The sequence below is a fragment of the Haemorhous mexicanus genome, chromosome 4, assembly GCF_027477595.1.
Source record: "Haemorhous mexicanus isolate bHaeMex1 chromosome 4, bHaeMex1.pri, whole genome shotgun sequence".
Lineage (NCBI taxonomy): Eukaryota > Metazoa > Chordata > Aves > Passeriformes > Fringillidae > Haemorhous > Haemorhous mexicanus.
In genome coordinates this window covers 65,217,510-65,233,988 of record NC_082344.1, presented here as the reverse complement: position 1 = coordinate 65,233,988, position 16,479 = coordinate 65,217,510, and the positions used below count along the sequence as shown (strand labels likewise).

Here is a 16,479-nt window from a genome sequence, read left to right as displayed (position 1 = left end):
GCAGGACATGGGAGTATTGAAGTCCTATGTTTGAAGCATTGTGATCAGGAAGGATTTCTTTTCTCTCTGCATATACCCTTGCACTATTTATTTTTTGCATGCTTGTGGCAGACCTATAAACAGGTGTGAATCAGTAGCTCTGCAGCTGAGGTTAATAAGGCTGCGAGAATAAATTTAAAACCATCTCTTTTTTTTCTTACCTAAAAAGCACCTGAAATTATAAATTTCACGATTAAAGTAACAGTATCCTATACTGTGACAGATGATTAGATGTTCTGATAATACAGTTCTAATCAGCTTCATGGATGGAATTTTCTGTTTAATTCCAGAGCTTTGCTACATGTTTCTTTGCCCTCAGTGCAGAGAACCAGTTACTGACAGTTGCTTTCACTTTGATTCTGATAGGCTTTGTGTTTTCTATCCCAAATTTTTTGTATTACTGATTAATGCTTTTGCCCTTTGTGTTGAGGAATTCTTCCAAAAGTTATACTGAATATCCAGTATTGCATTTTTATATTAAAAGACCAAAACATTTATACACCTTTAAAAAGTAAGTTTGGGTGATTCAGTTTCTGTTTCTCTGTCTTGGGATCTTTCTGTATTTTCAAGAAAATAGTTGCCACCTGCCCTGTCATTCCCATTTAGATTCAGGCCTTCCTGGGCTTTTCTGGGCTTTTTCAGACAGAAATATGTGTGCTGGCCTCTTTGAAATTTGCTTACAGAGTGACAGCAGATGCACGGTAGGACCACGTCCTCTGGTTATTCAGCACCTGAGTCACAATTTTCCTTCTTATTAGGGCTATCATTATTCTAAATGCTCTAGTTAGATACAGCAAACTTTCCAAAAACAAGTGAAATCCTTGATGGAAAATGAAAAACTGGAAGGAAATGTCTTATTTTAAAGGAAAGATCCTTTAAAACAATTTCATATGAAAATGCATTGCTTTCCCTTCATACAAAACAATTTTATACACTTTTAAAGGCAGTTTTCTAAAACTATGACTACAAATGTACATATTATAAGTTACTAATGGAAAGAAGTCTTGGTAGTGAATATGTTGGTTGATCCTCAGGCCATTGAGTACAACATCTTTGAAGGAATGGAGTGCCATGGTGCCCCACTTGTGGTCATAAGCCAAGGGAAGATTGTGTTTGAAGATGGAAATCTGCACGTCAATAAGGGAATGGGCCGCTTCATCCCTCGCAAACCTTTCCCTGAGTATCTTTACCAGCGCATCAAAATCAGGAATAAGGTAATGTCAGATCCTATTGAACCTTCTTTGTAGCCAAACCCTCCTGGAAGCACAGTAGCATCTGTTTTTAATATTGTTGTGCTATTATGAGTCCATATCAGATGGACTGTATATGACTTGCTCAAAAAATGACCACAAAACTGGTTGCAATTGTGAACTTACTTAGTATTAACACTGTGAGCTTCAGCAGGTAGAATATATAACTGCCAGCTGACATAATTGCCTTATGTCCAGCAATGCCTTATTCCACCTCTTTGAAGAGAGGCGGAATAGTGACAGAATTACTTTCAGTTAAAAATTCAGGAAAATAAAAAGATTTTTGTGAGGGAGCATTAGGCAGAGTAAAAACAGAATTTTAAATTGCATTCTGAACTGCTGCACTGCCGAGAAGAAAAGCATGTCAGCCAGAGATTCTCATTATATTGGGCATTTCTGAACTATTGTTACTGCATTTGCTGAGCTGTGTACTAGCAGCATTAATGGCTCAGAAAAATTTTCTCTTTTGTTTAATAAAAAGCTTGGGAAATGACCAAGATTTCACCTCTGTGTCACCTCTAGTTTTGAATTATATCAGTGCTTATCTGTTGAAAACCAATTGGCTGGACACTGGTTTGGAGTTTGGAAATTGCTTCTTGTCACTGAGCAGGAAAGTCACTGTGTGAGCACAGGTAATGAAAAAAATTGACTAAAGCTCATATTTTCTTCAGCCAAGCATATACCATGGGCTGTGATACTGGCAGCTGAAATTAAGCCTACAAGCAGGTTGATAGCTTTTCTTTCATAATTTATTATATAAATTCTATCAAGCAGCACAAGGGCTTGCACTTCTTAGAATAAAAGGCATTGTAAAAAGCAAATGCACCCACAAAAATTTTGCAAAATACCAATCAGTGTTGTATTTTTTTTACATAATCCATGTACATGATACAGGCCTTCTCTTCACACTCACTGCTTAAGGCTTCAGTGCCTGGGAGTGTGACATAAATTAGTGACAAAACCATCAAAATAGTGAAACCAGCAGTTTAGAAACAAATGTCACAGGTTAGTGTCTTGTAGCAGGAGTCTGAACAAAATTACCTAGGCTAAGTAACCTGTGTCTTGCAAGTGGGCCTAGATTTTGAGAGACCTTTGATCCTTAGGCAAGGTCTGCAGACAAAGGGACTGATACTTTTGCTCCTGCAGCTCCCTCTGCTGCCTGCCAAGAGGGAGAGCAGATTGACATCCAAATTTCTTTTCTCACTATCAAATTTTATTCACTGGAAGTATTCAGAAAAACCCATTTATGGTTTTATCAGCTGCTGTATGAACATGTCTGTGCACAACAGAGGAATATAGAAAAACTTGTCAAGCAGGGGACTGCAGAACTGAACTGGCACAGGTTGGCAGTATAAACTTAGCCCTGGAGCAGGGATAGCAGTATAAATTCATGCCTTTGTGGGTCCCTGGAAGATGGATTCATTGCTGTGATTGTCAATTGCTCTTTTCTGGGCATTAGTTCTGGCTCAGCCTGCAAGACAGTGGCTCTTCTGAGCCTGATGTCCCTGTCATCAAAAGTAAGGAAAATGCACTGATTGCTTTGAGAGCTGGATCAAACCCCTGTGAATAGTGTCTTTCTATACAGTATTTTAATTTCACTTTTAACCTGTTGTGGGAAATTCTCTGAAACTATAATCTTGTATGACACAGATTTCTGATCTCTTTGATGAGCTTTGCATTCTGAATCCAATGGCTTCAGGCTCTTTCTGAAAACTGGAACTGTTCTTATTAAAATATTATTTCCTAGATTCCTATGATTTTAAGGCCAGTGAAGTTTTTTTGACTGTCTTTGCTAATAGTCCTTGTAAGAAGCATACAGGTAAAAAATCTAGAGACCTCAAACTGAAATCAGAGCTCAAATGACAGATACTTTATTGACAAATATTGTGATAGATCCCGTGCCACAGTCCACTGTACAATCACTTTTCTAGTTGATGACAGGAAGTAGAAACTTTTGAAATTTACTTTAAAAATTGCCACTCCTTTTCAATGAGTTCTAATAAAGAGAATGAGACCTACGAAGGGGAGGAGCAGAAGAAATACAGGTAGGAGGAAATTGCTGCAGTTGGTATAGTGGGTATCAGCTGTGCTACAACCCAAGTGTGACTCAGCAGCTGAATGAGGAGAGAAGAGTTGATTGAGAATGATCTGATGTAAGATGAACAGGTCACACCTGTTCTTTTGAATCCCACTTCTTCCCTTTGATTGTGAAGGAAGCTTGATAAGAAACTCTTTTGTCATTTTTATATATATATATATATATAAATTGAGGGAGCAAGCTTTAAAATTTCCTTTATATATAAAGCAGACTGCACTTTGCTTTATATATAAAGTATAGATGCATTGTTAATTCAGCCAGAGCAGAATATAGCTCTGTGCTTGCTGCTGTCTTCCTACAGGGTCATTAGGCAGCATTATCTGAGCATTCAGTGTCTGGATTTTTACTCTCCTCTTGTATTAGGTGGGAGGACTGCAAGGAGTCTCCAGAGGAATGTATGATGGACCTGTGTATGAAATCCCAGCTACGCCAAAATATGCAACTCCTGCACCCTCAACTAAATCCTCCCCTGCCAAAAACCAGCCCCCACCAATCAGAAACCTCCATCAATCCAATTTCAGCTTATCAGGTAAGTCAGCCTGACTAATGAGAAAACTTTTAAAGCCGTGAGTATGGACTACTGGGGATGAATTTCAATTACAATTACTGCTTAAGTCAAATATGAAAGGACTGTGTATAGTCATGTATGTGCATATACTTACATATATGTAAGTATATACATGTTTTTACTCATTCATTGCCTAGCGATATTTTACATATTGCCAAATATTCAAAATGTTTTCAATTTGAAATTTTCTCTGTGTCAATCTTTCACTATTATTTACCTGGCCCATTGCAATTAGCTGAGTTCTCTGGTTGATGTGAGTGAAGCCCCTTGGTGGTGTGCACAGCTGATGGGACTTGGGTCTGGTGCAACCTGTGTGAGTCTCAGACATTTCACAGGCTGCATCACCAGCAACTGCTAGACATGGAAACTTCAACTGTCCTTGTCCATGGTCGTAAACCATGTGCAGAAGTTGTTCATAAGCAGATTGGAGTATTTCTTATCCTCTGCTCTTGGTGCCCAAAACATTTTCCATGGTACGTAGGAAACAGACTGGAAAATTATCCTTTGGGGTTGCTGGAAATAATTCATGTCATCTGAAGACAATTACAAGTGTGTCAAATCCTTATTCTTCAAAAGTCTGCAGCCCCAGTGGTGAATAATACATTCATATGATGTTGTGAAAGTCATTGGATTTTTCCCTTGTGGGAGATGATGGTGGAGTTTTCCTATTTACAGATTCTCTCTTCAGAAACTAAATGAAACTTGTATAAGAAAGTCCTAGGAGAGCAAATATTTTAAAAACCCTTCTAATGAGGTAAAGTATATTTTTGCCCATACACCTGGGGCCATGGTGAGCATATGCAGATATATATGAAGCTATAAAAAACAAAAAAAGTGCTTAGAAAGTTCACATCTTAGTAATAACCAATAATTGGGATTTTCATAACCATCTGATGATGTGGTTTCACAGTGCAGTGCTGGATCTGGGTACTATCAACACATCTAGTGGTACAAATTTGATCTGGATGATGAGAACATAAAATTAATTAGAAGTAGAGACTAAGGTAACATTTGAAATGATCCCACACATTTATTACATTGCCTTTAGAAAATTGAGTGTGATCAGGCAATATTTAGCCTGTCAGAAAGCTTGTTGTCCACTTGAGCTTAACCTTTCAGTGTTTAAAATGCAGTATGAAGTTTACATCAGCTCGGTGCTCATTTCCTCATGGATTTACGATTGCTAACATCAGATTTACTGAACTGTTGTCCCATGGACTCAGTAGGGACATATGTTCTAAGTCAGTGAGGCAGGTTTGAATAGTCCCTTCAAGTCAGTGGAAAATAATTCTCCATGTAAGGTGAGCATATAATCTCACACTTCTCATTGAAAACAGAAATGTGCCTTGAAGGTCTGTTCAGTGCTTCAGTCAGGCTCAAGACAAACTAGCTGATGGTGGTGTGAGGGAAGCATAGCCAGGTAGAACCTCGTTCCTGATGTTTTAATCCCTTTCATAGCTTTGTTTCCTCATTTTTGGTTGTTGCAGGAGCTCAGATTGATGACAACAACCCACGTCGTACTGGCCACCGCATCGTGGCACCTCCTGGTGGGCGCTCCAATATTACCAGTCTTGGCTGAGAAATGATGATGGACAGAAACACAAGGATGAAGGATCATGGGAATAATGTCCATTCCCTTCAGTATCTGTGTTATTGAGCCCACAGTTTTATTTGGTACTAACAGAAATAAAAAACAAAATGTCTTTTTTTTATTTTCTTTTTTTTTTTTTTTTTTGTATAGAAAGAGGTGATAATAGTGTGGTGTGTTTGCTTGGAACTACTTGCCTCACAATTGTGCTTTCATGCCATAGTCACCTTAAAGCATGGTGCTTCCATTGCCCCTTTAGTGACTACAGGTTTTAGCTTTGTCTCGTAACTGAATGATGGTTCCTTTGCACCCTTTCGCTGTATTAGAGTAGTTAATGCATGTTACTGAGTTATTTATGCAAGTTGCATTCTGTGAGTGAGTCCCTTTAGAACACATTGCCAACAACTGACTAGACACAATGCCAAGATTAATGTCTGTATTTGAGAAACACCACCAAAAACACTATGAAGGAAGAAAATGGCCATCTGGAAAGTAAGCAGTAGAGTAGTATAGGCAGCTTCTGTTTAATCTTTAATTTATTATAAACCCAAGAAGCACTTCTCTCAAGACACAGAAACTCACTGGGACACGTAATGACAAATGGTCTCCGTAGCACCTGTCTGTTCCCACTCGGTACATTCCAAGTCTGTGTCCTTCTTGTTTCCATTTTAGACAGAGCCATCAGTTTTACATACCAATGCCATTGCCACCCCTGCAGGGATATCTCTACCTGGGCAGTAGTGCTCTCCTTCTGCATGAGATTTTTGGTACTTACAGATAATCCAAGTTGCTGTCGGATTTTTAAAGTTTTTTGTACAAATTTTTTCCTTTGTAATCACACGCATTTTTACTTACTCTACCGTATCAAGATCTACTAGTCGTGGTTCAATTTCTGAATTCAAAGCTTGTGAAATAAAGGAAATTAATTGATGGGTAAGCGTCTTGCTCTGTGCTGTGACTCAATAACAAAAAATTTGGAATGGAGGAACTCAAGAGGAATTGTCTTCCAGGTTGACATCATGCAATAGAAGGAACCTCCTTAGATCACAAGTGTTGAGAAGTGTATAGGTCTGCATATGCATACTCTAGCATGATATAGTATGTCATTAAACAGTGCTCACAGTAAAAATGTACGTACTAGAAATTGTACTTACTGTTGACTAAAATGTACTTACTAATGGTTGGATTCGATCTTAGAGTTCTTTTCCAAAAGACTTAACGAGACTTAACAAGTCTTTTCACAGACTTAACAAGTCTGTGATTTATGACATTGCAGCTGCCTCAGTTTTGCCAAAATGAGCCACAAATTAGCTTTCTGCCAGAGACCTTAGATCTACATGTTATTTGCCTAAAAAGGGGTAATTCACTGCTGTCATCTTTATCTGTAGTACAGAACCAGCACCCAGTCCTGCACTGTGACCTAAGCTATATTTGGCTTCATTGTGGTTTTCTCTGCCGACTGAGCTGTGTCCAGGCATGGCAGGAAAAGAACGTGCTGCAGGTAAGGTGAGGGAAGTGGACTTCAATTCTCTGGGAGTGAAGGAAGTGTTTCTCCTTGTCTTTCTGACTCTCTGACAAACTATGTCAAGAAACCTTGTTTCCTGTCACTTTTTGCTTGTCTGATGGTGTTACAGATGCTGTAGGAGGTGTGGGCTGCAGTGGCAGCGGGGTGCTGTGAGATTAGCAGGTCAATAAACACCTCCCCTTGTGCTACTTTGCCTTTAGCCACACTACAAAGCTGCAGCAGGAAAAGTCTTGCAGCAGTGGGGTGCCACTGGAGTGGTTTTATCAGCTGTGCTGCTTGACCACAGAGCACCCATCCATCCCACCCATGCAACAGTCACGTGGGTTGGCACAGCTCGTGTGGGGCATGCCAAGTGCACGTGAGCCATAACAGCTTTGGGAAGTAGCCCCCCTGAAGCCTGTCATTCTGAAACTGGTACACTGTCACCTGCAGCTTGCCTGGGAAGGGAACCGCTACCCTGAAAAATCCATTTTGGTCAGCTTGGTCTGAAACCTGGCAGCAGAACTAGTCTGAAGAGCCAGCTTTTCCTTTGGCTTTGAGCTGAACCAGTGCAGAAACATTGCAATTCAGTCTGCAGTGAACTGAATTGATTGCTCCCAAAAAAAAGAGGAAAATGAAGCTTTTCATGAACAATCCCTTCTGCTAAGAATTCAAATTCACATTTCATATTGCTTGGAGCATTCCCTCATCCTCAGGCTTCCTTGCTCATTTGGTGGTTCAGATATTTTATATTATATAAATTAAAATAAACTGCTCATTTGGCAGTTCAGTTTTTTACAGGAAGTAAATTAACACTAGCAGAGAAGCTTGAGGACAGTGTGCCCTGGAACAACCTACAGCCTAGCAGGTGAAGCAATCCTGAAATGCCAAGTCTCCAGCTGCCTTGTCCCGTTCCAACCCATTTGCTGTGAGTGTTGACAGCCAGCAACAGTTGTGGTGATATAACCCTGACAGTAGAAATACAGCTGGTTTGTGAAGCTATGTGGCAAATCTGACAGCGTGAAAATTTCCAAACTGCTGGTTACAATTTCCCTGTTGCACTTCTTGCATGATTTTGTGCAAGTAGCAATGGTTGCCTACCTCCAAATAAAACTTCCACTCAATGTATGAGGCTTGTCACACTTGAGGTAGCAGAAATGATCATTGTGTAACTCGTGTTGAGATTCCACTTTTCCTACCCACTCAACAGCATCTAAACCAAAAGCCCTTTGCCTACAAGCTGGTCAAAGATTCACTGTTAACATGCATTTATTTTTTCACTGTGAAGTGTCTGTGAATAAATACGTGTGTGTGTTTTGAGAGGCATTTCATGGTTCAGTGCTCCTCTGTGAACAAGACTGTGCCTGTCAGGTCAATGTGGCTCTCCTGTGATGTCTCCAAGAAGAATTAGCCTAATCCCTGCAGCCTGGCTGCTCCTGCCATGGCACTGCTGAGGGGCAGCCTGCAGGAAGCCATGGATCCCGAACTGCACTTCACCAGGTGAGGTGAGGGAAGCCTCACCTGGATGGTTACTGTGATTCCACAGAGAGTGGCAGCAAGCCATTCCCCATGGATGGGAAACAAGGCAAGGGGTGCTTCTCTTCTCAGGTGGTAAACCTGGAGTCTATGTCATAGCAATGTCCCTGCCCCTACATCACTAACCTGCCCTTCAGAAAATAAAACACTACCAGTAAATAAAGTGTGGATTAGCTGGTGCTCCTGAGTGCATGCTGCAGAACAGGACACTGCACTTGTGTTTGCTCCCTTGCAGAAACTCCAGGCTGGGAGATGTTGTGAACTTGGTGAGGAGCTGCTGTTATCTCGACTACAGCTGGAAGCAGTGCAGAGCTTCCAGGCTTTCTGAACAGTCAAACTTCTAAAAATCTGCAGCAGGCTATGACCTTTCAATACCTGATGTAGCTCTAATGATGTAAAGCTGCTCTTCCCTATTGCTATTTGCAATGGTCTGCTTATAATTAGTCCCTATGACCAGCCTGGGAACTATCTTTGTAAATTGTGGAAAGGAAGGCTGGATCCACAGATTGCTTTCTGAACGTATTTTGGACCAGTTTGTCTTGTGCTACAGTTTGTCTGCTACCAGAGCAATGCAGTTACATGTTTAAATTCTAGTGTTTATAGCAAAGCCTGCTAATTATGATGCTTAGACTATACCAAAACTGATGGCTGTCCCAGCCTTTAAGTGTTTCTCTTGGCAATATACTGGTCTTTGTCCTCAAGAACTAAGATCTCAGACTAGACCAGGTCAGATGACCATCTGCTCTGAGTTCCAGTAGCCAAAACCACAAGCTTGAAGGAGGTCAGAAGAGCAAGTATAAAATGCTAATCCTCCTCTGAATGTCTGCTTCATTTCCAGTGCTTTGTAATTTCTTGAGAAGCAGCAGCAGCATCACTGTACCTGTAGCTCTCAGTGAATTTGTCTGCCATGCACTTGACAAGGTATGTTTAAACCCATGTGAAATCCTGCCATTAATGTCTTCCTGGAGCCAGGAAATGCACAGCTTAATGCACAATGGCAAAGTGTTGATCTAGTCCTCTTGGCACCAGCTATTTCTTGCCATTTAGACCTAGCATGGTTCTCAAAGACCTCACATGGCAACAGCCTTACAGGCCCAAGGGAGTGGCAAGCAGAATTCACTAGTTTGCCATTATTCAATCTTCTTGACATAAACATTTGTCAAAGGAAAACTCTTTAGGGTACAAAATATCTACAGATATTCATCCAGCAGTGTATCTAAATTTACAATGGCACTAATAACACTGTAGGTGTTACATTTAAAAAAAAATCAAATATTAGAAGTATCACAATTCTGCATGATAGAGACAACTCCATAATTAGAACATCAGTCTGGAGTTACAGTGATTTAATTCAAGTTGAATCTTAATCCCGTGTAATCATCAAGGAGCTCTAGGCACAAAAAAAAAGTGTGTTTCTATTCCAGGCTCAACAGAACACTGGATTTTGCATTTTTTATAATTTGGGTCAGAAGTGGCCACGAATTCAGTGCTTGCATCTGAATTTTCACCTCCCTTAAAAAATCAGGGATATCTGAATGCACCATGCTCTGTTCCTTATTACCTTCCCTCTGACTTCCCTCAATCCTTGCTCATTTACTGGTGGTAAAACATTAATCTCACTCATCTAAACAAACTGATCTAAACAAACTTTAGGATAGTTTTTCATCAGGGTTGTGATGAACTTTCCACAAACTTTCCAGATAAATTTCAGTGATGGCAGTAACGGCTGTTGGGAGAGGGGTAAATGGGAGATGGAATAATGTTACCCTCAATGTTTAAAAATAGGAGGAAAAAGCATGACATTTCCCCTAAATTTCTGCAGTGTTTTTGATATGTACCTGTAAAGCATGATCAAACCTCCATGTTATCCCTTCCAGGATAAAGAGAGGGTGCTCCATAGATTTACACTATAAACTGACTGTTTTGAGCTGTGACTGGTGCCCAGGTATCCCATTTTCCCCTAGTCCAAGTCTATGATTCTCTAACATAACATAAAAGTTCAACAGTATTAACTGCAGAGCATCTGCTCTGAGTTTTGTCTGGCATTTTCTGCACTTTTTTCTCAGTCCAGTTAACCCCTGTCTTGTTCAATACCTGCCTCACTGACAGACAGTGATGGCAAGTGTCACACTATGCCCATCTGCACATGACACTGAATTTGGTGTATCCACGGGGAAACTCAAGGGAAGTCACTAACAGGGACAAGAGTAGCAAGTGTTTTGACAGGAGATTGCCAATGTGACCATGGGAGAAAAGAAAAGTCTGCAGAAACTCCATCCCAGGAGAGTCAGGCAGATGGAAGATTGGGAGGTGCCCGCACCTGGACCGGGGGGAACTGGCAGGGATGGCAGCGAGCCCAGGGACCCTCCCTGGGATCACACTGAGCACAGGGACCCTCCCTGGGGACTGGCAGGGATCACACCGAGCACAGGGACCCTCCCTGGGGACTGGCAGGGATCACACCGAGCACAGGGACCCTCCCTGGGGACTGGCAGGGATCACACCGAGCACAGGGACCCTCCCTGGGGACTGGCAGGGATCACACCGAGCACAGGGACCCCCTGGCTCCCTCCCGGAGCTCCCTGCCCGCCTCCTCCAGCTGCGAGGGGATGTGACCACCGCGGGCTGCCCGGGAGAGGGCACTGCTGCCTTGCTTTTGGGACAATCCCCGTTCCTAATTCAGAGACAAAGCCATTGCCAGCCGGGCTGGCCGAGGCACAGCACGGGGTAGATCCCGCCTGGGTAACCAGAAACCCGCTCGAGTGATTCTGCTGCACCCTGAGTGTGGCAGGCGCTCTGCTGCCCTGGGGGATTAGAGCATCATCTGCTCTAATGGTAACAGCTCCCTGTGGCCTGTGTCCAGAGAGCACTGCAGAGTGAAACATGTGCAATCCTACATGAATACATCAATTCTGTAACAAAACAAAACAAAACAAAAACAAAAAACAAACAAAAAAAAAACCCCACAACCCAAATAACCAAGAAAACCACAAAACCAAAAACAAACTCAAAAAAAATTTCCACCTAAAAAAAAGAACAAGCAACAAGAAAAATGTTAAAATGTCCAGACTGGGAAGGCAGAGAGATACCATAAGGATGAAGTGCTGAAATACCAGAATCAAATGCTTGAAAGGATACAATTTAGAATCTTTTTTTACAGCTGAGATGAAAATTAACCATTTAACACACGTGTGTAACAGGCCTGGTGAACTTGTTTGTACAGCAGCACTTTTGTCTGAGGCAAACTGTGTAACTGATGTAGTACTTTCCATCTTCCACCAAAGGACAACCTTTTCATTAGCAAAGTATATGCTTAATTTTGAAAAGGCAGAATACTCCCACTTCATGAAAGCTGCAGGATTGCTTAAATGGGGCAATTTATTACACAACACAGGTGCTCTGTACAGGCAGTAAGAATTAACTGCTTTGCATAACAAGAATTTCCCATAGGAAATGTAATGAGCATAACAAAGTACATTGGAAACAAAAGGGTGCACTTAAGGAAGAAGCCTAGAAACTGAAACATAAAAAGTGAAAGAGTAAACCAGTTTTCTCTCATTTTCTCTAAAAGTAACAATTTGAATTCGAAGACAAAGGCAGAGAAACAGATATTTAAAAATCTTTGTACAAATTTTAAAAAGCATACATAGGACTTGAAGCACAAAAATATAACAAAAGTGAGACCAAATGTCATCTTTTGATCTATCAGTACCATCAGAAGCCTGTTTACATATTCTCTTCATTTTTATCTCCTTTGTGAATGTCAAAGTAGCATTCACAAGAAAGAATGCCACTGTGTACCACGTCTCAGGCTCAAAAGCAAGCAGTACATCACTCTTGTGATGAAACCTTTCTGAGATACACTGACCTGGGCCCAGTGTGCACCTGTTCTCCTACAGGTGCACTATCCTCAGGTTTATTCTGTCTCCCCAGCATATTATCCAAGCAGTCTCAAAGAGCTTGTATTAAAAACTTCCTTGTTCCCCCTTACCAAGAAGGAATGTTTTATTAACAGCTAAAGGAAGTTTGGATTGATTCTTGGTCTGCAGCTAAAAAAGATTTATGAGTTATTATTGATTTTCTTCGTTGTTCCCCAGCAAAGCAGCTCAGTAAGTACCCATAGCTGCTGAGATTCCCCAGAAGGATGCCTTGGTACACTGTGTTCAGACAGCTCAGACAAAAGCTTTTACTACCTGCTGCCTTTCTTTTTTAACATCTTTGAGTTTTTCCTTGGTTCAGTCTCCCCTTCATGTGAACTCTGTGACATCTCTCTGAAAGAATAAGTAAGAAAAAGAAAACAAAATTGCAGACGGTTTAAAAAATGCTCTACTTCTCTCCTAAACTAAATTAATTTTGGTAAAAGAAAGGCTCTTGCTATATAACTTCTGCAGTCACTGGTTTCACTGCCTCTGTTGGGGCTGCCAACACAAAGTTGCAAAACCATAAACGTTCCTTTGTTGGGTCCCTGCTCCTTACACACGCATCCCTCCTCGTCGGCTGTGGGAAAGGAGTGTGTGAAAAGGGTTGATGCCTTCAGGGAAAGGAGCCATCTCCTGAAGTTAGTCCCAGGCTGAGGTCACTCAGGGGATAAATACTTTCCCCCAAAGGCCTGTGGCTCCTGAGAACCAACTGTTTGCTTTGCCTGTCAGCAGGATTTTCTCTGCTCAATATATCAAGCCGCAGCAACCAGCTGGCTGGTTTGATCTGCCCGTAGTAATCAGCTGGCATCTTTCAGGTTTGCAGCCATTTCTCCTCTAGTTAGCACCCCAGCACAAGCCAACTGAAACATCTATCAAGAAAATCATTGTTAGAGCTGCTACCCTCATCAGCCAAAGACTGGAGCTTGCCTTTGTTCCTGAAATAAAGGTGGAAGTTGAAAGCCTAAATACCACAGACCATATTTTGGTTGCTACATTTCAGTCTAGTTCCATTGAATTCACTTGTCTCTGCTGATTTATGCTGGTCTGTGACTAAGGTTTAAATAAAACTAAATAAAGGAAATTTGGAAACAGTATTTCTCATTTCTCTACCTTTGATCAAAGCTATTTATAAAATACACAGCAGTACAGACAGGCAAATACAGATGAATTTCCTAAGTTTAAAAAAGATTATGGGGTAAAAAAGCCTAAGTGGAAAGTAAATACTAAGGAAGCTCAGCTAGTGCAGGCATTATGTTTTGAGTTTGATTGACATATCTCCTTAAGAAGTAGGTTTTGCAGTCTTTATATTAAAAAAGGATTTTTTTATAAATAGCTTTTCACTTACCGTTTTTTTAGTCTACAACGTACCTGCATAAGGCAGAAGTTATTCCATGGGGTTCTTGATTATTTTCATAAGAATCAACTTTTTCTGCTGGTTCAGGTGACTGGAAGGTCTGTCTTTTGGAATTTGCTTTTTCACCTGAATTGCCAAATGCCACGGATTAAAAAAGAAAGAATCACAAATAGTAGAGCTTGTTTGGTTTTGATTAAACTGAAGCAAAAAGTTATACTCTAACTTTTCATACATACCTATTATTATTCCAAGGAAATCACCTCACTTTACATTAGCCCAGCATTCTGCTTTTTGACACTGGTTAGCTCTCACACAGCAGGCTGTGAACTGCCACACTTGCTGAACACTGAAGAGAGTTTCCATGTGGTACAACAGTTTAAAGCCCTATCACGTATTTTCTTAGCAAGTTAACTGAAAATGGCCTTTTATTACCACCAAGCAGAAGAAAAGCCAGTTCATATTTTTGAGTGATTTGAATCAGAACATGATGTTAAAAATTCACTGCTTTGAGGGCCTTGACTGTGCAGTCACGATGCCTATCAAGGCAAACAATTCTGCACACCTGAGAAACAACAGCTGGGGAGAAAGACTTCAAAACTGTGCAGGGAGTGACCTGCTTTTCCCTTTCAGGCACCCATCCTGCCTTTCAGCATCCTTCAAATGTAACGCCATATGTTTCATTCTGATAATGACAGAAAGATTGCACAGCTCAAAGGATGACACTTGAACACTGCATCTGAAATGTGGACTGGGAAACACGACTGCTATTCTAAAAATTTGTCCCTAAGTGTCTCTTGAAGAATGAATTAGTATAATTTGTCAAAACTACAGTAAATTCATAAAAATAGATCAAGCTTCCTGATTCAGTAGGATTGTACTTCTGAGTACATGTGTGGGAGGCAATTCTTCCATTCTGCCAGGAGAACCAAAGCTGGGTGATTCAACTCTGCTGTTCCCCCACGGATTCAGCAATTGAGGTGAACAGAGCTGTTTCTAAAGGACATGACAAAGACATGAATATTTTGGTTTCAGCAGGACAAAGCCTTACCTGAGTGGACACAATGTAATCTATAGGTTAAAGGCTGCTCTGGAGAGAGGAAAGGTGATACTTGTTTGCACTGCTGGAGAACTGGGTGACCTTGAAAGGTTTCCTTACTTTTCTACATCCCAATTAGGGAAATGGCACTGATGAAAAACCCTCCCTGAAACTCCAATGTGCTATACTGAAAAATCTGCACTGATTTGTGGAATTGTGTGGGGTTTTTTCTGAACAATTCAGGATAGTACCAACCTGCTGGCTTGCTCCTTTTGGAAGGCTTCTTCTTCACAGTCAGTGGAACTCGGGTCAGCACAGCCAACTCATTCACAAAGTCCTGCTCTGCTTCCTGCATGCAAGGACAAAGCAGCAATCACTCAACAGAACACAGCTCAGTTCTGTGTTATGCTATTACATGTGGCATAACAAAACAGGCACATCACTGCAGAAACACAGGAAACAAAATGGGAAACAATCAGGGAAGTGTTCCTACAAGACAGAGATGAATCTCAGCACTCATTCCAACTAGGGTAGCAGAGACCCCTACAATCTGTCCCATGTTTCTCCACTGAATGCTTAGATCCCTGAACCATTTTACCCTTAGCTGATTCTCCAGCTCAGCTCCTAGGTGGTGCAATCCCAGCAGCTTCTGTTTCAGAGACTCCAGACGAATTTGCTGCCGCAGGTCAAACTGAGCCAAAATCTTGTTCTGCTGGAGCACTATCCTGGTCAAGAGAAATGTAAATGTATGGATGTTGTTCAGTGCAAGGGAGGAATACAATCCTGTCAAAGTCTGTTTAGAAGGTTTTGTAGAGATAAAGGCTCATTAACAGTATTGGCCCAGCCAGCTTCTGCTGGGACAGAAAATTTTGTGGTAGATTTTTAGATTTACTTTTTTCAATAACCTGCCCTGGCTGTCCATAGGATACAAGGTCCTTTTGGAGGTAGGAATTACAGGAGTTTGCAGTGTCCATGCCTGGATTTTGGGAACTGGAATTCAGCTCTAAAGCCTGTTTCTGTGGTCAGTTTTACTGTCTGCCAAAGGGCCAAGGCAAACAATGTTCAAAGATCTGTTCAAAGATCAGGTGTGAGAATAAGGGATTAAGGATTAGGCATTTCATCCAGGCCTCTTCAGTACTGAGTCATCATCAGAACCAGACTGAGCCATCAACATGGTAATTCAAAATTTGGGAATTGAAAGCATTAACTGCTGTATTCGTCACTTGTTTTACTTCTCTGGTTAAAGATTATTATTATTACAGTACAACCTAAATGGCTGCAATTTTGCTGCATCTGTATTTCTTCTGTTCTCTTACCTGATCTACCTTAAAGAAATGCTGCCAATCACCCATCAAATTCCTCAGGGAAGGAGGTAACACAAATCCTTTCTGACATTTACACTTAATGAAGTTGTTACTGTAATGCTCACTGCTTACAGAGGTTACCTTTCAACATTTGCTTTTTGAACTCACACTCCTAACCTTGCACCAAGGGCAAAAAGAAATAAAGCAATTAAACAATGTCGAGTTTACAGGAGTTAGACAAATTAATGCAAACTTGTCTTCAATTTACAAAGGACTAGACCA

At 41.0% G+C, this 16,479-nt stretch overlaps 2 protein-coding genes across 4 annotated transcripts in view; one reads left to right on the top strand and one right to left on the bottom strand.

Annotated features, from left to right (window-relative positions):
* CRMP1 (collapsin response mediator protein 1) overlaps positions 1 to 6,480 on the top strand; it is a 50,620-nt gene extending 44,140 nt beyond the window's left edge. For both annotated transcript variants that reach the window (XM_059845199.1, XM_059845200.1), the window contains exons 12-14: positions 1,074 to 1,253; positions 3,751 to 3,916; positions 5,443 to 6,480. In XM_059845199.1, the coding sequence (XP_059701182.1) occupies positions 1,074 to 1,253; positions 3,751 to 3,916; positions 5,443 to 5,534 (438 nt within the window). In that variant the 3' untranslated portion in view covers positions 5,535 to 6,480. The remainder of the gene's footprint in view (positions 1 to 1,073; positions 1,254 to 3,750; positions 3,917 to 5,442) is intronic.
* Positions 6,481 to 11,943: 5,463 nt separating this feature from the next.
* Positions 11,944 to 16,479, bottom strand: part of EVC (EvC ciliary complex subunit 1) — a 46,908-nt gene continuing 42,372 nt past the window's right edge. For both annotated transcript variants that reach the window (XM_059845197.1, XM_059845198.1), the window contains exons 18-21: positions 15,492 to 15,618; positions 15,149 to 15,242; positions 13,872 to 13,983; positions 11,944 to 12,854 (exon numbers count right to left, since the gene is read on the bottom strand). In XM_059845197.1, the coding sequence (XP_059701180.1) occupies positions 12,773 to 12,854; positions 13,872 to 13,983; positions 15,149 to 15,242; positions 15,492 to 15,618 (415 nt within the window). In that variant the 3' untranslated portion in view covers positions 11,944 to 12,772. The remainder of the gene's footprint in view (positions 12,855 to 13,871; positions 13,984 to 15,148; positions 15,243 to 15,491; positions 15,619 to 16,479) is intronic.